Genomic DNA, 23,473 nt, shown 5'->3' with positions numbered 1-23,473 from the left:
CACAGCAAGAGCCTGGAGCCAGGATTGCCTGGGACAATTCAGGAGGAGCCCCACACCATGGATATGATCCTGCACCACTGGGGAACCTCCTGGGGGAGAGTCCTCAACTCGGCTCATGGGAGATGCTTTACAAATTTCCTCTTTTAGATCTGTTAACTAGCTTTGGTCTGATCACTCCCAGTACTTGCCAACATAGAATCTTACTGCTTTGGTTCCTTGAACAAGGAAAAATCCAATTGCTTGTAAATACACTTTTAAAATCCATGGGAGGCTCCATTCAGGTAACTCGTGACAGTGGATTGCAGCCACTGCTGGTGTGGATTTTTAGGACCAGGCACACCTGTGATCCCCACACCTGTACATGATAAAGGCATGAATCCATTAGATGGGTCTAACAGGATCACAGACACCCCACCTTAACTCCCCCAAGGAACTGTGTCCTTCCTTTTTTGTCTCAGGTAAGCAGAAACATCTCAGAGTGCAGCAGTAGGTGAGAGATTTTGCTTTGTTCCTTTCCAGGTCTGCCTATAAAACTCGTCTGTCAGTGCAGTGCCTGTGTGTGGGTCACATCTGCCAAGGACTCCCTGCTCAGTCTGAGGAGCAGTGACCATACTTTGTGCCATCTGTAATTGCCTGACTGCTTGTCCTGCCATTTCCCTGCCAATCAGCCGTGCACACCCTGTGTTAATTAAGACAGCAGGAATGCCAGAGCAGGGTTCTTTCCCTTCACTGCACATGTGTAAGCAACTTTGCAGTACAGCTCTGCTCATAAAGTTCAATTAAAGTACACTTTTCAGCTCAGCTTTGGTTTGGTTTCAGTTTGGCTCCTTCGATTCAAGTTAACATTTGGATTTAAAAAGGACTTTTAAAAGTCATTATTTGGACTGAGTTGCTGTTCAGGAAAAGAATAACAGCTTAAACAAGTTTCAAGTTCACATTTAGTTTAAGCTTTTGATGTTGGTTTCCAATTTGTGACTCCAAATAGTACTGGAAAACATTGATGTGAAGTTAAATGCACCTAGTAAAATGTGTTATGACTGCCTAAGTTAAAACACTGATTTGAAGCACAGCAAAAGAGGAGTTCCTAAGTACAATTTAGGGACACCAGGGTCACAGCTCAGTGAAGGAAAGGCCTCTACCCTTATTTCTGAATGGAGCAATCACCAGAGAATGTTCTCCATCTGGTGCTCATTGTCACCTTGCAGGAAATGTAGAATTTGTCCCCCTTCCATTTCATAAGTGAAAAAGGGTTTGGGGTAAGCATTCCCAGTTTTCAGCTCTTTCCTAGCTCCCCATCAGCCATCCAGGTTTTCATGGTAAACAAGCCTACAAGCATTTCATCCAGGTTTTCATGGTAAACAAGCCTGCAAGCATTTCATCCAGGTTTTGTCATAAAGTCAATCAGAATTTTGCTGACAGTAGAACAGCCACTTTGGAGTGCCTGAATAAGACTCTCTTCACTTGCATGCAGCTCTCAGTGGAAGCAGAGCTAAGTCTGAGCAGCAAAATAAACTGTTTGGAGACATGGAATTTTAGTGGCAGCCTAATCCATCACACACAGCTCAGCAACCTAAGGAGGAGCCCATGAACCACACAAATGCTCCAGACTGACATTTCACTCACACTGTGTGGTTCAGACACAGCAACAGCCATAGCTGGGAGCACATTCTGTTCTACCAATGGCAGCTCAGAGCAGCATCTCCATCTGACTCTCATTCTTTCTGCTATCCATGTTACAGCTTTTGGAACAGGATAGCAACTTTTACCACACAACCCCCCCCCCCAACCTCCCCAATTCTGTGGTCGCCAGCTCTCTACTCTCTGCATATTTAATTGATAAATAATGGGGAACGAGGCTAGGGAGGAGGAAGTCTAACAAATGGAGTTGGGTTACATAAGCAACTTTTTTTTTTCTTCACCCCTAAAAGTCTTACTTTATTGTCTGTTCCCAAAACTCACTAAATGCACAGGCTCAGCTGCCACATTCCCCTCTTCCACCTAAACAAGGTTGCAGGCAGTTCTGTGCCTTTTGAGGCTCAGGCTGCTCTTTTAACAAGGTGAAGCTGCATTTTCCCCAGTTTATGAGAGAGCCAAAATGCAGCTTGCAGGCAAACTGAAAGCTCCCAGCTCTTCCCTGCCTTGCAGAGGAGATGTGGTCCTGTGGCTGAGACGTGGCTCCTATTCCCAGGTCTGCCACTAAGTGATTAAAGATGGAGCTTGAGGTAAAATGTGTTATGACAGCCCAAACCCATGATGACAAAGGCACATTTACAGGAAACAGGGTCATGGTTCTGGTTTAAGAAAAAGAAAAAAGAAAAGAGGAAGACAAAAACAGGGAAAAAATGCTATCTGAAATGGTCATAGCTGCTGTCCCAGATAATGAATCCAGTCCACAAATGGCAGAGGAGTACCTTCAGTCAAAGGGCCTGGTATTGCTCCTGCCCTGTTTTCTGATTGCTTTCCCAAAAATGCAGCACCACGTTTGTTAGTTTTGGACAGAGTAAGTCTCCAGATGTCCCCCATGCCCTCCTCTCACACCCTTGCTCAGCAACATTGAAGTGCTCCATCCACTGACCACTCAAGATGTGACTCTGAAGCTCACACAGACATTTGGAAGACCCTTCAGTCTCCTCAAAAAACACCTGTAGAGGTGAAATCCCACAAAATCCAGCAGAAAGGGGTCACAAGGAGGTGTTACTCCTCTGCAGCTTCTGAAAAGGTTTATGAAGAACACAGCTGCTCCATAAAAGCCCTGGAGCCCTCGGGCCATCTCAGTGCCAGCCACCCCAGCACTGTCAGGATATCCAGCTCATCACCCTCCCTTGGCAGGAGAGGCCATCAGCAGACACCCTGCCAGATCTCCCCATCAACATCCACGAGCCAACAGTGAGTGGCAGAGATAAGCAATGGCTCCACGTGCAATTTTCCCTGCAAAAAAACACACTCACAGAGCTCTTATCAAATATAACAGAGGCGGGCCAACCTCCCAGGACCTTAAAACTTATGGAGAATCATTCCTGCAGTCTATACTCAGAGACTATAGGCTGCTTTTCATGCCTTCTCCTTCTAAAAGTGGCCTGTACCAAAGCACAGGTGCTAAAAACTGTGGGCCTGGATGATTTGCCCATCATTCTGCAGCTTGGAGAAGATCTGAGAAGCAGAGAGGCAAGCAACAATTAATACACCCCTCCTGTGATAGGTTTGTGGCTGAGTCCCTCCTCACTCCCCATTTGAAAAGCCACAGGATCACAGCAGTACCCTGCTAAAAGGAAGATGCAGGGATATATGGATTTAGTAAATAACTGACAGAATGCCAGATGCTGTGGTTATAAAGATGTACAAAGCAGCTTTCACCAAGAGAGGCACCACAGGGCTAAGAGGAGGAGTAAAAGCAGTGAAAAATGGCATTACTATTCCTAACAGAGGGAATCACTTTCAGCTACCTTTCAAGCACTCTGCTCTGGCCAGATTTCTTTACAATTACATCCTTACTTCATCTAATTAAGCATGTAAGCTTTAAGGAGTCTGAATTCTAACTAGCAAAGAGGTTGTCCTATTAGGAAAGTCTCAATTTTAAACCCATTCTGCAATTCTGTTTATCCTGTGCTGCAGAAGATCAACTTGAAGGTACTACAGAAGGAGGCTGTGAACACAGAAACCCTTTCCTTGTGGAAGGTGACATGATAACAGCTTACATTTACAGAAGCACCTTTCATATCAAATTGTTTTACAAACTGTAGAGACACAGATCTCCAGCAAAATAAAATTACTGGTCGTGGAAAAGGTGGCAGCCTACAAAATCAAGGAAACATTTTTAGCTAAGAGTGCTGCATGCTGCCCATTTAAATGGCACATTCTTTACCTCAGAGGACTGAAGACCTCAACATTCACCATATGCAAGCCAAACAAAGACAACATCCAGGATATTTTTATTAAAAACAATTGTCTGGGACACAAACGGCCGAATTTACAACGTGTTGGGCTGCTGCCGGATGTCAATAGAGAATGAACACATGCTGTAAATTCAGTGCTTGGTAATTAGGAAAATGTGTATGTTCCCCAAGCCTGCTTCTCTGTAGGTAGGACTAAAGGGCAGCATGATGTCATTTCCCTTTGCGCAGGACTCCCTGTTGGCTTCCATAAAGAATTTGGCTGGAAAACTGATGACAGGGGACAGCCCAAGCTGAGGGAGGAACAACCAATAAATAAATGAAGATGGGCTGGTGACGGAAAAGCCATTCCTAGGAACCAAGACATCTTACCAGAATGTCTTCCAGCAGCACAATGAGGATGGGACACGATCCCTGCTCTCAGCTGTACCAACCCCTCAAATCCAGAAGAACTATTAAACATGCACAACCACCAAAAAAAACAGGATTCAGACTGAAAACAGGGCAAGGCTTGAAACACAGAACACAACTCAACATGGAACAGCTTTGAGTGTATGGCATGGCCTATGAAATGGGTCCCCTGGGTTTAACTGGCAGCCAACCCTTTCCTCCCAGATCTGCCCTGCTCTAAAACACATTCACTGGTAGTCCCTTGAATTTCAGAATTGTTCTGTTATCTTCAGGCAAGAACAGGAGTTTAAAAGCTTTCATCAACTAAACTCTGCGTTTTGTGGTCTTTGCTCCACTTCTGTGCATTTCTGCCTTTATCTCCTCGAAGCAAGATATTACATCCAGCAAAACCACCAGACTGAGAAGTCACATTTCCCCCAAAGTCAGCATGACCACAGGCATGCAGGACCTGTGATGATATCAAAGGCAGCACATCAGGATCTCATTGTATGATGTGAGCACGATAGGTGAAATCAGGATGGAGCCAGCAAAGCAACACGGAAACAGATGAAGAAAGTTAGACTTTCAAGATATGAGTCACCAAAACAACACCTCCGAGCACTTCTCTTTACTCAAACAGTGTCAGAGCTGGTGGCACAGCTGAAGTCTTTCATTATCTTCATAGTTTATTAGATACTGTATTAGTCCATCTGATAATAATCAGTAAACGAAAAATTAGATTACAAGTCCATTGAATTTTCCTAAACATTTCAGGTTTGCCTTGGAGATATATTTTCTTCATTCGATTTATGTATATCCTGCACTTATATTCAGGCCTGAAAAAACATGATGATATTTTCATTACTTAGCAGGAGGTTTTCTCATATTAATTTAATCACCAATATATTCCTTCTGGTTAGAATATTGAAATGACTCATCCATTCCATCAAAAATCTGGGTGAGAAATGAGACTATAGCCCTGAAGGAACTTACTCAGTCCTCCAGTCTAAGATGATTACATGCTAATGACAGAAAAGACTCTCTAGCTTGTACAAGAGAGAAGGGCAAGAGGGGTGGAATTAAACCTTTTCCTTAAACAAATTCCTCTTGTGGCATTCCAGCACAGACAAACCCTCCAGCTATCATAACTCACTGGTTTGAAAAGGTCATTAGCACTCTGTCTCATTTTGCTGGGAGAAGGAAGAACCAAATTCACGACCATGACGTGAAAATTTGCCCTTGGTATTGCTGTGGGATGACCTGATCCCTGAAATCCCACAGAGGGGACTCTGAGGGACATTTTTTTGTGAAATACCAGCACCCACACACACATTTTCCACAGGACAGTCACAAATCCATCCTGCAGCCCCGGTGAGTGCAGCAACAGCACCAATGCAAAACACACAGACCTTCAGGCCCTGCTTTTCCCCCTTCTTTCCACACTCCCCTGCCCAAACTCTTCTTTCTCCTCCTCAGAACAGCCTGGATGTGCGGCACACAGGATGCCTGCACTCAGAAAATAAGCTGCAGTGGAAGCACTTTGTTATCCGTGTCTCTGACCTTCAGAGGAATACCCCACTGTGCAAGCTGGACCATAAAAGGAATCCCTGTGTGGCCAGTGTTTAGAAAATCCATCTCCTTGTCTTTCCCAGCTCTGGTGCTGCCTTATTAAGACACTGAAGGAGTAGCTGCTGGAGAATCTCGGGAATGATCTGAGCAACAGTGCCCAGAACAAGCTTGCCATTTTGTGCAGGCTGAAAATGAACTTGCAAAAGCTGTGAGCACTGTTCAGCTCGGTGATCACAGGCTAGTAAAGAAACCTGTTCTAAAGAAACTACAGTCACACTACTCCTGTGGAAATACACAAGATTTTTCTCTTCATTTCTAACCAATCAAGCATTTTCTATGTGGGGATAAAGGGACAAAACAGACTGAGGACCTCATCTTGAGGGATGGCGTGGTGTGACAAGCCAGTACAATGGCATAATCATCTCATGAGGGGGCACAAGGACAAAAAACTCTCCTGTATATGGATTGTGGAAAGGGTTTCCTCTCCAGTCTCTGCTGTGCTCTGGTCCTCTGAAGAGATGATGGACACTACAATGGGAAGAACAGAGGCAGCCTTTTGTGGTGCTTCACGTCCCAGCTGCAAGCATTCCTGTGAAAATCTGATGGCTAAGTTTTGTTCAACAGTTTTGGAATTCAGGTGAAGACCAAAAACAAGTTTGTGAGGTTTGTTGCTTGTTGTTTTTTCCCTCCTCCCAAAAGGTCCATTTAATTTAAAGCCATTTATACCACCTTATTTCTTTTCTCTGCTAAAAAACACAGATGAAAAAGTTTTATTCTTTATATTAACTAAGCATTCTGCTCTGGAGCCAACTTCAGCCCTATATCTTTCTCACCACTATAATTATAACACTGCCTTTCAGAAATTCCCAGGACTGATACACTGAGTATCTGATCTTCTCCCTATCACTGGAGGGCTGCCAGTGTTATAAATGAAACCAGCTTGCTCCTGTTAACACTGTCTGCTCATTGGAATTCTGCTCAAAAACATCCTCCCTACCCCAAAAGATGTATTTCTCTGAATTAAGCTATTACACAAAGGACTTCTCATGTGTGATGTGAAGATGTGAGTCTTGTGAACACACAACTGTGCATGTCCTCAGTGACTTTAGAAGAGCATCACAGCTACAGAGTCCTTGCTCGTGCACAGAAATAGCAGAAAATTACCTCAAACCTGCTTTGAAAGCAAGTGCATGAAATCTGTTCAAACCTCCCAGTGCAAATGTGACTGGGCTTTCCCCCTGTGCTGTTTCACAGTAAGACCTGACTTGGGAGAGGCTCAGCTGAGCCACAATCGTTTGGTTTCTTTCCACTCTGTGCATTTAGTTGACTTTAAAATTTGCCATGGTATGTATGGATCAGGTTCAGACAGTGCAAAGAGGGCTCACTGAGAAGGGAGTGCTTGTTCAATTTTCACCAATCCATACACCAAAATGTTGCCTCAGGCTCGTGGAAGAGGGAGGTAGGAGTATGGAGAAGTAACTTCACCAAACCTTTGAAGAAGCTCTGCTTTTGGGTTCCAAGTTTGAGCAGTCCACACAGAAGATAAACCTTTGCTAGAGCAGTCCTTGCTGTTTGCTGAAATTACATCTGCACTGAAAATGGGTCACAACCTACCTTAAAGGAAACTGAGGCGTGTTTGAGAATAAAAACCCAAAAAAACAAAATCCCAAACCAAAAGACAGTCACAACTTGCTGTTGAGCTGCAGCCTTCCCTCGATTTTCTATGTCAGCATGACAAACTTGCTGCCTTTTATCTAAAACTATCTAGCAAAGACTATTAATAAGCAAGTTTATTTGGACAATCCAACAAGTTTTGACGTAAAAAAAGAGCAAACCAGCATCTATTTATATTTCCTTAATGTCAAGACGAATCTAACCTTTAACTGTCATGCACTCTGCCCACTGGTTTACACTTTCCAATAAACAAAAAGAAATGCATCCTGCTTACTTTTCCACTTCCCTCCCCAGGAAGAGAAGGGCTCAGCTTCAACACCAGCACAACCACTGCTCCTCCTGATCTGTACTGTATCCCTGGTGTTGACCTGACCCTCTGATCATGCCAGCATTCCTGGGGACAGGGCTGTCCCCATCCTTCTTTCCTGAGGTGCCCACTGACCTTATTTCTGGCCAGGAGTATTTCTTGAGCTGTGTGCTGATGGATGAGTTTCCAACAGAAGCACAGCCACCTGATGGCTCCTTCATGCTATGAAAGACCTTGAGCACACAAGGACAATCTGCTGGCAAGAGGGGTTTTCCTTGTTCAGCACGAGCTAATAAGTAGGTTATGATGAGAGAAATAAAGCCGCTTACAAACATTTATCTTCAGTAATTAAAAACTTGTTTAAAGGCACAAAGCCAAAAATGCACAAGTTAATTGCCTAAATGAGATGCTTCTGCAAGTTGAAGTCAGTTTGGGGTTTCATTTGCAAATCACATTTTTCCTCTGTGGTTCTTTGAACTGAGCTGTGAAGGGATGGCTTTGCCCGGGCTGCCAGCAATCTGATAGTGTTTACATAACTCTGCTTATTCGTGTGTAAAACCTGTCAGTGTTTGACTTCATTTAATCCATTACCCCTGCAAACCAACTGGCCTCAGCTTTTTAAAGGGAAATCTCATCTTCTGATTATCTGGTTTAATTTCAGGTATTAGATCATAAAGACATTAATAAAATGCAAACACACACTGAGAAGCAGATGCTTCTAGAAACACTCTGGCTAAACTTATTTTCATGTCACTCCTTAAAAAGCCTTAAAGCTGGGTAATAACTGCAATTTCTCTCATGTCTAATAACTCCTACCATTCTGAGCCCAGAGTCTAATTGATCTAGAGAACCCCTTCTCTTTGCCGTATTTTCACAACAGGATGACCAACACACCTCTCCTTCCCCATGATGTGATCTGCAATCCCTCAGGAAGGGCACACACACACAGGGCAAAACTCTGGTTCAGAGTCAAAGTTAAGCTTCAGCTAAATGGAGGCCAGCCTGACAGTGACCCTAAGACCTTCCTTAAGTCTGCAGTAGTGATGATGTGACAGTGGAGCACATTGGATCGGGTTTCTGGTATAATTTAAACAAGCAAACAAACAAAAAAAACCCCACAAAAACACCACCAAATACAAAGAAAACAACAACCACCACCACAAAGCAGAAGTGCAAGTTCATTGTGGGTACAATAGCAAGTCAGCCACTTGTAAAATTGAGGTTTAAGTGCTAAATAGATTAACCTGAGAAATATCCTTTAGAGAGTTCAAGGGGCTTATTTTTGCTCTCAGTTATGCTGAAATCAAGGAAGTAGGTCCATTGTCCTTTCAAGAAGTATTTCACCTCAATTTTTCAGCACAAGCTGAAGTGGACCAGGAAGACACTGAGAAAGCACCACCCCTCCAGACACACACAAACTCCAGGCTAAATTCTTCAGTTACAACATCAAAATGAAAAACCCGACAGTTTTGTTCAAGAGAACTTCTTTTACTGCCTAGGAAGAGGCATGAAGCAGCATGTGGGATTTGTTTTTCCCCTTGCTGAAAACAGCCAGACCCCTGTGTTCCAATTCCACGTGGGATTTCTCCTGTCAGCTCCGTGCAGCTCACTCCTGTGACAGCCCTGACACTCCAGCACAGTGAGGGCCCTGTGGCTGGGGAGGGAAAGCCTCATCCAGCTCCTCCCTGAATCAGCTGGAATAACTCAGGTAGGGATTAATCCAAAGGCCACTGAAATCACTGCAAAGGTTCCCACTGACTTCAGCCAGCTCCAGACTGGTACCTCAGGGTAATAAAATAAAATAAAACCATTGTCCCTCTGTCCCTGGGGAGCAGGACAAAGCCTCAGCTTTGCCACAGAGCAATTAAAGATAAAGCACATCCCATCACCCCCACAGCTGAAGGTTCTCCTTTTTTTTTTTTTATCATTTTTCCCTGACCTCACACCTGATGAGTACAAACCAGATGCAGAATGCTGCCAGACAGGCACAAGTTAACAGTGCCATACTTTGTCCTGGGTTTCCCAGCCTGTGCCTGAAAAGTCTCCTTCCCCCTGAGGTACCCGAGCTGGGTCCCTGCCAGGCTGAGCACATGCAATAAATCTGACAGCCTGGGAGAAAGCTGGACAAAGTCCCACATGTCTGCTGTTGGAAACATGCCCCCTAGACAGGTCTGCAGTGCTGCTCCAAACACATTGATAGGCCTCCAGAGATCCAGACAAATATAAATAGTTAAAAAAAAAATCTGGCTGGACAAAGTTTCTGGGTGGGCACAGTGAGCCTGTGTGGGGAATCCAGAATGGCTGGAATACCTTGAAATTATAAGAACTTAAAATGCAAAAACAAACCCCACTTAGTTTCTGAGTTGGAGTCTATTTTTTTCTGAGTTGCCACAGCGTGAATTACTAGCCACAGCACACAGCAGGGGTGAAATGCAATGTTGGTCTTCAAAAGACAAAACGAGTTCTCAGGATCAGTCCTGAGCATATGAACCCGGAATGCCAGGGCTACACAGCACAGCAAAGTCTCATTTCCAACAGATTCCTAATGGAAAAATAAACCCAAAACACAAGTCTAACACCAGACCTCAAGGACTCCACTCACACTGAGCGTCTCCATAGATTAAACAGCTGCACATCAGTGGCTCCAGCATCACAGACCCTTGGGAATCTGACAGCACAGGTACCCTCACACAGCCCTGGCTCCAATGAAGGTATGAGAACATCAAGTCACTCTCTTGGGCACATGTGCAGTCCATGCTGCTGTATTTTCACCCCTCAGTCTCTCTTGGGCACAGGCATCCAGCCAGAAATTCAGGCTCCCAGTGTACATTTATCCCAGGATAAATGTGTCACTGCAACCGGCTGAGGTGTGAGCACTGCTGATGGCCAGGGCTGCTCACATTTCTGGGTTTACTGCCCTACTCAGAGAAGCCTAAACTGTGTTTGGGAAACCCAGCAAGCATGTTAAAGCCTACACATACATCCATCTGCCCATCTCACCTGCAGCCAGTGCTGGGTTCCCCACAGCAAGGCTACAGCCCACTGATGGGAGGGCTGGGGAAACGGCCTCTGCTCAAAACTCATGGAGGAACACTTCCAGCCTCCACGCTGCACTTTAGGACTGCACAACCCACCCCATAAAACACCTGAAAGTGTCAGAGGCAGGTCTGGCAAGCAGATTTCTGCAGCTTATGACACGTGAACACGTTGTGGTCGTATTATTAAAGGCAAAGATGATCCCCAAATCCCTAAAATTCTGAATTTGCCAAAACCAGTGCAGCATCACGTGTTCATTTGCTAATTACTGCCCCAGTGCTGCTGCCTTTCCCTCTGTGTGAGCACTGCAATGGGGGCAGATGCTCAGCTCAGCCCCTGCCCCACGCTGCCCTCGCTGGGGCAGGATTTGGGAGGTCCCAGCTCCCGGAGCCACATCCCAACTTGAGAATCAGGCTCTGTTATTGTAAAGGCAAACCAAAAATAAAAAGGCCAGACTAAATTATTTTTAAGATCCTGCGATTTTTAAAGCAGTCTTGTGACTTTTAAGGGGTCTGACTCATTGTGCTTGAATGCCTGAAGTTGGCAGCAGCGACGGGAGTACAGCAAGATTCAGTGTACAGTAATTTATTGTTGAAAGCCCTCAAATGTGTGGGAAAGGGCACAGAGCGCATCTGCAGCGATCAGGGAGAAAAAGGGACACAGGACAAGCCCTCCTCCTCTGTCCAGGCTGCCCTGCAAATGAAAGCAGCACACTAAAGCAGCCCAGAGATGGAAAATCCCCTTCCCATTGGCAGGGTGGGATACAGGACAGCCTGGATTTCAGCTCCAGCCATGGCAAGGGCAGAGCATCCCCAAGCCCTGTGGCTGCCCCTGCCTGCCCAAACCAGCCACACCACACGGCTGATGCCCAGGTCACCCCCAGCCTCTGCACGCCCAACAAGAGCCTGGAGGTCTTCAGAGAGAAGTCAAGTGGCATTTTTCTACAGAAACTCCCAAACTACAGCCCCTCACATCCTCCACAGACCACCCAAGGCCTCTATTCCAGCAGACCCTAAGGCCTTGGCCTTTCCTTTAACAGCTTTGCAAACTCCATTGTTAAAATGAAGTCCCTGTTCAGAGTTAAATACAAAAATGAGAACAAAATGTGCCTAAACCTAGCTTTCATTTTTTAAAATCAGTGCAGTGTTAATAAACTACATCCAATCTTTTTATCACTGAAGACATTACAAAAATAAATGGAGCCTTTCTCCCTGCTTACACCAGTGTAAATCACAAAATTTCATTAAAGCAAACAGAACTGTACAGGTGTAAAATGGGTTTAGTTAATGAAATGCAATTCCCAGTGTTTTCATGGGATTTCTTTCATAAATTGATATTATCATACCCACATCAAATTCTGCTCTCATTTCACCAAAGTAAATCTGTAACAATGGACAGCAAATGCTTCTCTTGTTGCCCTCATAAAGTGAGTGTAAATGAATAAAAAGCAACAGGCAGTACAAACACAACAGCAATGCACAGTAATGGCAGACAATTCACACATATGCTATACTGCACATACCAAACTTTCAATTTATATCCTATAACTTTATGTTTAGTTATAAAATTTATATATAACTTATAACTTTATCTGATATATAAATATCTGGCAAACGCAATCCCTTCTGCACAGCACTCACACAGCATCTGAGGACAACCCTTCCTTTCTATGATTTCCCGTGGCCATATTCCACCACCTTTGCTGTTTACATTTATCCATGTAGCAGAACAACTGGCAGCCAGACATTTACAGCAGCCTGAGGAAATCAGACAATCCACACCCCTCACCTCCAGCACAGCATTAACTAAAGCTATTTTTTTGGCATGTATTGATAGCACAAGGACCCTTTGGATCTTAAGGCAGAAATTCTCACTGCTAGTCCCAGGCAAGGCAGCAGCAGCATTTTCCAGCTGCAGTAACTCACCTCTCTGCTTCCAGGCGCATTTCCTCACGCTTTTGCCTCCTGAGCTCTCTGCGGCGTTCAAAGTCATCCATGGTGGGTGTTTAAACCTTCCAACCTCTGCAGAGATCCAAATCTAAAAGGGAGATGATCACTTAGATGAGAGTGAAAGCACAAGGGATGCATTTAACCAACTGAGCCCATTTAGCTTCGCTTTGCTGTCTTAACTTCGCTGTAACTATTTTCTTTTTCCATCAAAAAAACTCAACTTCCTCAGTATCGTTGAGATAAACAAGATTAATGAAATGTCTCGTAGGATAAACATAGCCCGTGCCTGCGTTTAGTTTCCTAGTTAAAATTAAATCAACATGCCTCAAGTGAGGACTGTATACATCTGCTAGCCGCAGACCAGCTATTTGTAACGTCACAGGTCTTTTCCACTAACAAAAGCAACAGTTCAGCAGGATTTTTAACTTAAGGCTCCCAGTTTTCCACCGCAAGCAGTAAAAGCACTGCACAGGAGAGTTCTTATTTTCTTTAGTTACACAGATAATTAGAAGTTCTGCAGAAGTTAGCCCCCGTCTGGCTGTTCCCACCCCCACCTTCAGAACTGCAAAAAAAAAAAAAAAAAAGAGAGAAAGCGAAGAGAAAATGAGAAAAGAAAGAAAAGAGAAAAGAGGGAGGGAAAAGAAAAAAGAGAACAACAACAACAAAAAAAAAAAAAAAAACCCAAGAAAAATAAGCCACTGCTTTTAAATACCATCTAGAAGTCAAACTTTGTACAAACCCTGCTCAAAGAAGGAAAAGCAGCAATATTTTTTTTGTAGTTCAATCCACGCGTTTTGCCCGTGCCCTACCTTCTTCTTTCTGATTTAGTCCATGAAGTATTTTCCCCTTTACAGCTCTTCATATACAAAGCCCTTCCAGCCTCGGTTTATATCCCATCAAGCCGACTATTACAGAATTCCCCTGCAGCCCCCAAACCAAAAATGACTACCAGAAAAGGGAAAGCTGCTCTCTTTTTGTCCCTGCTTTGTTTACAGAGCTGTCAGTGGTTAGTTAAACTCTGCCTGGAATCTGGCATTTAAGGCCTGCTCTAAGATTGTTTCCTGTGCAGGGCTGGAGGCCTCAGCTTCCTCTGCAATCCCAGCCCGGGCGCTGCGCTCCGTGCATTTCCTCCCCCCACAAAAAAACCAATTTTTCCCAGCTCGTCGCTCCACAGGGAAAGCCACCGTGCTAAAACATCCAAAAGTGGCTCAGGAGCTGGAGGGAAACCAAACCAAGGTGTGTTTGGGCATTATTTGAAGAGCTTTGTTTGCAGATGGAGATCTGTCCTCTTTCTGTTCCCGCCCGCTGGCCAAGCGCCCTCCCCGTAAAATCCCTGGCACCAGCAAAGCCTTGCATGGCTTCAGGGAACCCGTGGCTTTTCCTGCCCCCTTTTTTGGATTAAAATGCTGCTGAGGGCAGGGGTTTCGTGAAGGTTATTTTATTAGTTTGCTTTCCCCGGGGGTGTTTTTTCTTTCTGATTCGTTCTGAGATTGGGGGATTTAAATTTTTGTTGTTGTTGATGCAATTTTCTTCACATTTGTCTGGGGTTGTTGTGTGGAGATTCAAAGGAAATGTTAATTTTGGGAATCTGATAGAGACACTACAATTGCTGCTGCTTACTTCTTTTTTTTTTTTAATTCAGTTAGACCATATATCTAAAAAGCAAGTTACAACAAGATTTGTTTGCCAATCTTGTGTTTACTGGTAGCACCGGGTACTCATTGAGGAACCCAGAAGGGCAAATCTTCAGTTTTCTCCCAAGAAGTGTTTCCATCTCAGCCCACCCATGCAGCTAAATCAGAGTTTCTTTGCTGGAGGACCTGTGAGTTGCAGGGCTGATGTGGATCCCCCAGCAGGGAGACAAGGATGAAGGGAGGAAAGATGCACTGCAGAACAAACTCAAAGCAGCACGATGCGTTTCTGTGCAATGACATTGTCCTCAGGAGCTGAGACTGCACCAGGCAGCAGCACTGATGGAGCACAGCCACCATCAGGGATTTAAACAAAGAGTGGATTGTTAGGATGGCAGCTCACATGCTAGGAACAAGAATCCCAAAGCTTTTTCCTGCTTTACCTCCCCAGGCCCAGCCTGCACCACCCTAGAATCCCAGTTCTGCTGGAGCTGGTGGAAATCTCAGGACTCTTCCAAGTCCAGCTACACAAAGGTTTCCCATGTGCTTGTAACTAAACATTTGACTCTCCTCACTGTCCTCACTGCAGGGTCAGGTGGTGACAGCAGACCTCAGCCCTCACTGCCCTTTTTATCTTTCTTAATACTGCCACCAAAAGCATCAAATTCCTCATTCAATTTTGACTCAAACCAAGACTGCGTGCAGCTTTGTGACTTGTACCCCATAAATCCAAGTGTCCCATTTTCCCATTTGTGTCCACCTCAGGTGGCCCAAAGCTCTGGTGTCCAAGTGTGGACCTTTCAAACGGCAGCAAAGGACTGGTCAGTGAGAAGCATAAAGGATATTTTATGTTAACTGGCTAAATGCCATGACATCTACTGTACCCCCAAGGCTACCACTGCCTTTTCTTTCTACCTCCTCCACCTCAGAAGTGAAAACATAACCTCTTCATCGCCCCTTTTGAAGCTAAAAGCAACTCAGCAAGCAACACTCATTGTCTAAACGTGACTTGTTTAATCTGGCACCTGTGAAATGCAGGTATGACAAGCATTCTGCTGCAATATCTGGGAGAATTAGAGTTCCTTAATCTATTTTCAGTCAAAACAAATAAATGTGTTTTCCATTAAAATCTGTCAGAAAACATTTGGAAATTATTTTCATTGCTCGCCTATTAATTCTGCTTTAGAAGCATTCAGTGCCACTCAGGTCTTTCACAAACAGGCCTGACTTGATTGAAATCAAAAGGTGAAGCTCAAAGGACTGATTTCTCCTTTGTCACACCTCATGCATGCTCCTTCTTTAGTCTGAGACATTAGATATCACTGGAATCATCTCTTACCAACAGTAAGGCTCCATAAATTCATTTTCAACCTTCCTTTCATGCAAAACCACATCTGCAATTGTTTCTGTAAACCTGGCCAAGTATTCATGTTGACTGCATAAAATAAACTCTTGTAGATGTACATATATACACACATATACACAAACCCGTATCAAGCAGCTTTATTCCTTCCCAAACAGAATAGCTCATTTGGGGCTTGAGGCAAAATAAATATACCAGGTCACATGAACACAGTTTCATTCCAGTGTAGCTGTTCCTTGTTTCATCTGACCATGCTTCTTAGGGCTTCCAAGGGAAATTAATCCATGGCAAACCAACCTTAGCTTAAGAAAATCAAACTTTGGTGCTTTCTCAAGGTCCCAGTTTCAATTCTTCAAACATTTCACTTCCAGCCACACATGTATTTCCAAACAACTGACTTTATGAGAAGAAGGCAGTGAATTACAAAGAATTTCAACAAGGAAATCAAGCCCCCCATGTGTTAAAATCTCTCCTTTTGGTACAAAAGCATCCTGTCTTTCATGGAAGTGAAGAAAGCCCATTGGTGGGGCATTTACAAACCTGATGAATGTATCAGAGAACACCTCTGTGGCATCCTGAGCACAAATGTGCAGTGATTACACAAAACAGAGATTCCCAGCGGGTGCTTTGCAAACTACTGTGCAAAGCTGTGCTCCAGGCCCTCAACTGCAGTAGGTGCTGAAGAGGTTTCACCCACCCTGCCTCCAGCACAGGCTCCCAAAGTGCACATCACAAATGTTCCTGAAGCTGCCAGGCCCTGGGACAGCTTCTGCTGCTGGAGAACCACAGGAAAATGTTGTCAGGGAGCTCTTTATAGGAGTTTGTTCCTGCCAGAGTTCACTCCTTGGGTTGATGCCTCATTGGGGCTACCTAAAAACAGAGGCCACATAGAGTCAAGGGAATAAAAAGCAATTATACTTATTGAAGGGCCTTCAGGTACACTGAGGGCAGATGAAGCCCCCAGGGGCTACACTCAAAAATGGACAATGGGTTTTGACACTTTTATCGATTTGGTCCATTTGGATGTTGCAAGTTCATCTTCCAACTACAGCTTCAGGTAATGAAGGCATTTACCCCAAGTTTGCTCCCCCCAAACTCACTTTTGTTCACATCTCTCAGGGCCTGAGGCAGTGAGGTGTCCTTGATTCCCAGGCCTGGAGAGGAATTGCTGTGTCTGCCCAAAATGGGGAAGCAGCAGCTCACACTCCATATGGAGTTTGGAGTTCTACACTGAAAAATTGCAGGATTACAAATACATGAAAAATATAAAAGTTAAAATCCTAAGGCATCAGGGTCTGCAGCTAAAAGATCCATGGCTGGTCCATTTTTGGTATCCAAAACTAATTCAGCACCAGGGCAGGAGCTCTGCAGAGCTGCACTGCCCCAGAGGTGTCAGCAAGGACTGGTGCTGCTGCAGCACCAGGAGCTCTCATCTCAGAGCCACTCAGCTGCAGTGGAAAGTCCCCTTTTATCTCCACTCCCTTAGGCAGGCTGACTGCCATTCCCACTCCTCCTACTCCATTCCTCTCCTTTCCTCCACTGCACAGTGACTTGAGGGCCAGGCAGAGCTTTCTCCTGACGTTTGGATTTACATACACAGGTCCCACCCCTGATCTCTGGGACATTTTTCTACCATCTCCCAGTAGCAGATGAAGGAAGCAACAGGACATAGCTGGAAGCTGCTGGCACAGCCACTGGTTCTCATGGCAGGAGGATCGACCCCTGACTCTCCCCTTCAAGTGTCCTCTGAAGCATTTCAAATATGTTGTCCCCAAAGATCAGAAGATACTGAAACATTATTCAGACTAGAGTTGATATCTCGGTCCTGTCAGAATCCTTGGCACACTTCCCAGAGACTTCAGTCAGGACTGGATTCCACCCTCACAGGCCAGAGTCATCTAAAATACACAAGGAAATGTGAAAATTTGGCACGCCAGGAACTGGTGTAATCTCAGATTTGCCAACATAGGCTGCTTCATCCTCTTGTACATCTGTGCACACACATGCAAAGACAGAACTGCTTTTCACTCTTGCAGACTTTACTTGTGGGAAATGAGTTATTTTCACATGTACCATTATCACTGAGGAGACACACAGCCTTTGCTGTAGTTACACAGTGCAGTAAAAGCTTCATTGCCCTTTACCAGTGCTTAACCACAAGTGAGAATAACCCAGGTAGTGACAATGAGGCCAAACACACAGAAACAGGAGGGATTTTGTAGTCCACAAAACCATTTGTAAAAGTGCTTAATCCCCAAATGAGCTGACTTACATTCACTTTCTCCTGCAATCAAACATTGGGAAGCAAGCTCATCATTCACCAGTTACTCTTGCCTTTTATCTGCTTCTACCAGCAAAGACCTTCATCTTCATTTTGCTTTTCTAATCACAGTATCACCCATGCCATGCCCTCAGTCCTCCTGCACGCTTTGTCACAAATCTGTGGTGATGCCCCAGCTCTTGGCCAGCTTCATCTCCCACTAACCCCAAGAGCAGAAAAACATCACCCAGGCCAACAAACTCCTCTAGCCAGGAGCTCTTTGTTCTTAATTATAGGAAAGAACAATCAGCACAGATGACCAAGATATATTAAAGAGGAGAATGCACCCTGTTAAATGACAATACTCATTTCCCACTGATTTCTATTAGGAAAAAAACACCACCCAGAGAATGGAAGAGTGTCACACAGGCAGAAGCAGCTACACAGCAGTGGAAAAGCTTCACCAATACATTTTCTGAATGTATTTGTTTCCAAGCAGGTTTCACAAATGCTTTGGCACTCTGTTTACATGCTTTGTATCTCTCAGGTCTTGAATTAAAAGGTTATGGAGATGTCACTAAAAATAATGAAATGTTTGGGCCAATCTTAAGGTAAGGTTCCAACAGCAATACTCTCTCAGCCAGCCTTCAAACTCCACATGTTTTCTGGAAGGCATTTCAAAACACAAAACCATGATACATTAAGCTACATAGTCAGTCATAAAACAGTAATAGAAAATAATATGAAGATACAATGCAGCCAGCTTACTGTGGCTTCAGTTTTGTGTTTTCAACCCTTTTTCTTTCCTAAAGCTAAAACATGCAGCTCTAGGATCCACCTCTGCCCAGTGCTGAACATCATAAACTCTAATGAGAGTTGGGAGAGTCTCTGTTGCTTGCTCTGTTGAGCCAGCACCAAGAAACAATACCAGGTTTTAGAGATCACCCCTGCATTTTTAAACAAAAAAGAAATATGACCAAAAAAACCTCAACACTCCTAAATTTCTCTGGTTTGCTGATGTTACTAGCTTTGCCCTAAGAGACGCTGAGTATTTTGAATCCAACCAGTTCCTTGGAAGAAATGAATAATGAATTTTCGAGGTGCTGCCAGCTGCATTTACACTTTAACTCATCTTCCCTCCCAATATCTTTACACTTACACCAAAACAAGACATGTCACCATTGCAGCTGAAAGGCCAGCTATTCAATGGCAGAACACCATGGAAATCTGTGGAATTCCACCTGGAATGGATCCAGCTGCAGAAATTTCTGCTGGGCTTTTCCGGCTCACACTTCTGGTCACCTTTAGAAAGGAAACCCAGATTGTTTCCTGCCAAGCAGGTCTATCAATTCATCTCTAATGAGCAGCAATTCTGTGTCATTTTGGTTGAAAGTTGAAGCAGGAGGCCAGTCCTGTCTTTAAAGAGGTAAAGCAGGGCTTGAAAAACACAAATCCTTTCAACATGACCATTCAAACAGAGTATCACAAAATAGATGTATATCCCTCAAAGTTCTACATCATACACCCCCCACTATAAGAGCTCAGCTGAAAACAAAGAAACACACAGCAATGCCACCAAAGCAGAAAACCCAGCAGCAGTGAGGCTTTGACCTGGCTCAGAGTCAAATAAACAGGGCAGGTGAGAGCTGACAGTGTCCTGTGTGCACACAGACACACAAAAGAGAAAGTTACACTTGAGCACTGCATAAAGCAAATATATTTTTAAATTGTTTCATTTATGTAAGAACAGTGTCTCAGATATCTGCGTGGTCCAGAGGGAAAAAAAAAATCCATCAAAAAATAGGTGGGAAAAAAAAATTTCTGTACTAAATTTTATCTACTACCATTCCCTAAATTCTCTTCCATAAGGATGCAAAACCCCCATGGACTCTCCTCCAGCCTGCCCTGTGGCCATGTAATCCCATCCAGAACACACAGTTAAATTCTGGGCACCAGAGGCACATGAAGCCCCTTCTCCACAGTCACAGGGTGCAGCTGGATGTGTACAGAGAAGAACCAAACCACAGCCCCAGGTGATAACCTTTGCAAATCTGGAGGATTCTTACAATCCGTACCCTAGATTAAAAATAAAAACAAAAAAACCCACAAAAACCCCCACCACATCCACCTGAAAATAGCTTGGATCCTTTAAGGAGAACAAAGAAAATAAAAGCCATATCTGAAAATCATAAATGAACAGCCAGATTTTTCAATGCTTACCTGAACCAAATAAAACCTTTACAGCTTGTAAATTCAGACAAGTGTCACTTCAGATCCTGTTAAAGGAGTCCCTAAACATAAAAGACAGGTTGCTCTCTAGTTAAATCCTTTCTCCCTTGCTTTTCCACTGCTGAAAGTAATTGAAAACAGAAGACTTGCATCTTGGTGCAGCCCAACTTTTCAGGAACAGAAAGTGTAAATGTAATTATATATATATACATCACACTGCACATCGAGTTTGCTCTCAGTTGCACCCATCTACCTTCACACAAAGCCAATTAAAATCCAAAAGCATCAGCACTTAGAGTCACATAAAACAGATGCAAACTATACCCTGGAGAACCTATTAGGTGATATCACTTGCAAGGCACCCCTAATAAAATCCACATAAAGATAGCACCAGTTTTCTTAGCCAGGGAGTGCTGCAGAAGACACAAATTCATAATGTGCAAACTCATAGTGTTACTTCAAAGGAAAGGGTGTCACAAACATTATAAAAAACACTGCCCAAAGCACAGTGTTGTGTAGGGAATACATGGGATTTCAAAGTCTGGAGGATGTGCACTTACTTCAAAGAGGGCACACATAGGGAGCAGATCTGAATTTTTACTGTCTTTGCTACTGCCTAAAGTCCATATTACTTTGGTATTTATATTAAAAAGGAGACAGAAATATCTTTGGAGATGACTAAGCAGTTTCTTGATTCCTATTAAGTACCAAAAAGCAGCCTTGCCAATTTATCCATATTTAGGTTTCTACAACTTAATATAAACTCACTTCCAAGAACTACATAGGTCTTCTTAAAGTATGTGCAGCAAGAAGTCAATGCTGTGCCAGCTGGCAGATTAAACAAGCCATTAAATAGGCTCCTACTGAATTTAAAGGATTGTTTTTCATCTTTTCCCTCTCTTCTCCTCCACATCCAGATGTATTATTTAGGGAATATTTTCCAGTACCGGCAGAAAAAGTAAAAGAAATGCCCTTGGCACATAATGAGTTTTTCCTCCAATGTGGTCTCCTGCTGCACTTGGAATTTATTCCATTACTGTATGGCTTGCAGTGGTCCAAAAATACCTCTGAGTACGTGAAAAGATGGGGAAAACGTGTTTGAGGTGGGTGTGATTGTTCATTTGAGAGCAGGGCCAGCCTGGGGTGATGATTTCACTGGGCCCATCACCCCCCCTGTGTGCCATCCCACAGCCTGCACTGCTCCCTGCCCTGGGAGCTGGGAAAGGCAGAGCCCACCAGGACCCAGGACAAGGCCACCAGCCTGTCCTCAGGCTGGCAGAGCAGCTCATTTCTCTGCAGGACTTCAGGGATGGGGATTAAAAAACTACTGGGGTACTCCATGATCTAGCAGGATTCAGAGGGTCAATGAGTCTAGAACAAGCACAGACGTTTAAACCAGCCCTGGTGTCATCTACCAAGAGGAAAAAAGGAACTAAGTGACATTATTCAAGATAAAAATGCCCATATTAAAGTTTTCCAGATAAAGTTTTCCAGGACTGCTCATTTCTCTGCAGTCCCTACAGGACATCAGTGATGAGGATTAAAAACCAACTGTGGTACTCCATGATCTAACAGGATGCAGAGGTCAATGAGTCTAGAACAAACATTTAACTGTAAATGTCTGTAAACACAGACATTTAAACCAGCCCAGCCCTGGTGTCATCTACCAAGAAAAAAAAAAACCCTAAGTGACATTATTTCAGATAAAAATGCCCATATTAAAGTTTTCCAGATAAAGTTTTCCAGGAATCCTCATTTCTCTGCAGGACATCGGTGATGAGGATTAAAAAACAACTGTGGTAAAACCCTAGGCCTTCACAGAACAGAGGTCTTCATTTTTCCTTCAGAGGTTCAATCCTAAAGTTCCTTGAATGTCATGATCTAGCAGGATTCAGAGGGTCAATGAGTCTAGAACAAACAGATATTTAAACCAGCCATGGTGTCATCTACCAAGAAAAAAAACCCCTAAGTGACATTATTTCAGATAAAAATGCCCATATTAAAGTTTTCCAGATAGTTTTCCAGGACTCCTCATTTCTCTGCAGTCCCTGGAGGACTTCAGTGATGAGGATTAAAAAACAACTGTGGTACCTCATGATCTAGCAGGATTCAATGAGTCTAGAACAAACAGGTATTTAAACCAGCCCTGGCGTCATCTACCAAAAAGAAAAAAAAAAAAAAAAAAAAAAAAAGGCTAAGTGACATTAATTCAGATAAAATTCCTATATTAAAGTTTTCCAGATAAAACATCCCAAAAGATCCAAGCTGTGTCTGCTCCCTGTGGCCACTTCAGGCTGACTGGAACTACAGGCAGCTGAAGGAGCTGCAGTGGCTTCTGAAACTCCTGTAAAAATAATTGCACGAAAATTGCAATTTTGAGGCTTCTCTCAGTATTTCAATTCCAGGGCAGTAAAAACGAGTTCAGTCCCATAAACTTGCTACTGAAGAAGAAAACCAAGAAGGCCACAAAACCAAGTGCAGGCACGCAGGCAGGGGCTGGGGTAGCCAGCACTGGAACTTGCCCATGGCTTGGAGCATCCCCAGCCCCTCCAGGCTGGTCCCACGAGGACAGGACCCCTCTGCTCCCAGCCAGACCCCAAGAACATCTTGGCCCATGCAGCTCCTTCAGAGTTTGGCTCAAGCAGGGTGTGATCCACCAGGACTGTTCTGGGCTCACACACATCCCCTGCTGCCTTCCTGAGGGGCAGTTCAGTCACTACTGCAAAAGCTGACGTGTAAAAACCTGTGTTTTGCATGTATCCTTTGTTTCTAATCCTCAGTATCCGTGAGGGGACTCCCTTCCTTGGCCAGCAGTCGGGATTCATTAGAGCTTTTATGGTGATTCTTTCTGTTGTGCAGATCTATGATGAATCTCAGATGTTTAAATAGCATGGAACAGTGCTCCATTGACCTCGCTGAGTACAGTTGGAGGGGAAAAAAGGTAATTTTCCTCAAAGAAATGTTAAAAATGTGTCTCCACTATAGCACAGATGCAGAGGATAAAGAAACTCCAGAGGGATTAAAATATTTTAGATTAATTTGGAAGAAGGCCACATTGTGTAAAGCCTGGTTAGTTTGGGCCTTTCCAATTCCACGCCGTATAAACAAACCCATTTAAACTGCATTTGTTAGAAGGAATGCTTTAGGAAAAAAAAAATCCCCCAAAGCAGTTGTA

The 23,473-nt window shown here is 43.9% G+C and overlaps 1 protein-coding gene across 8 annotated transcripts in view; it reads right to left on the bottom strand.

The window, feature by feature from the left end:
- CALD1 (caldesmon 1) overlaps nucleotides 1-23,473 on the bottom strand; it is a 145,708-nt gene that overhangs the window by 59,063 nt on the left and 63,172 nt on the right. For 7 of the 8 annotated variants that reach the window (XM_063395153.1, XM_063395147.1, XM_063395154.1 and 4 more), the window contains one exon: nucleotides 12,792-12,903. In XM_063395153.1, the coding sequence (XP_063251223.1) occupies nucleotides 12,792-12,862 (71 nt within the window). In that variant the 5' untranslated portion in view covers nucleotides 12,863-12,903. Of the gene's footprint in view, nucleotides 1-12,791; nucleotides 12,904-13,624; nucleotides 13,780-23,473 lie in introns of those variants that run through there. The other variant, XM_063395148.1, reaches the window with a different exon arrangement.

This window comes from Prinia subflava, chromosome 4 (genome assembly GCF_021018805.1).
Source record: "Prinia subflava isolate CZ2003 ecotype Zambia chromosome 4, Cam_Psub_1.2, whole genome shotgun sequence".
Classification (NCBI taxonomy): Eukaryota; Metazoa; Chordata; class Aves; order Passeriformes; family Cisticolidae; genus Prinia; species Prinia subflava.
The sequence above is the reverse complement of the archived record's forward strand: the minus strand, read 5'-3'. Positions and strand labels throughout refer to the sequence as shown.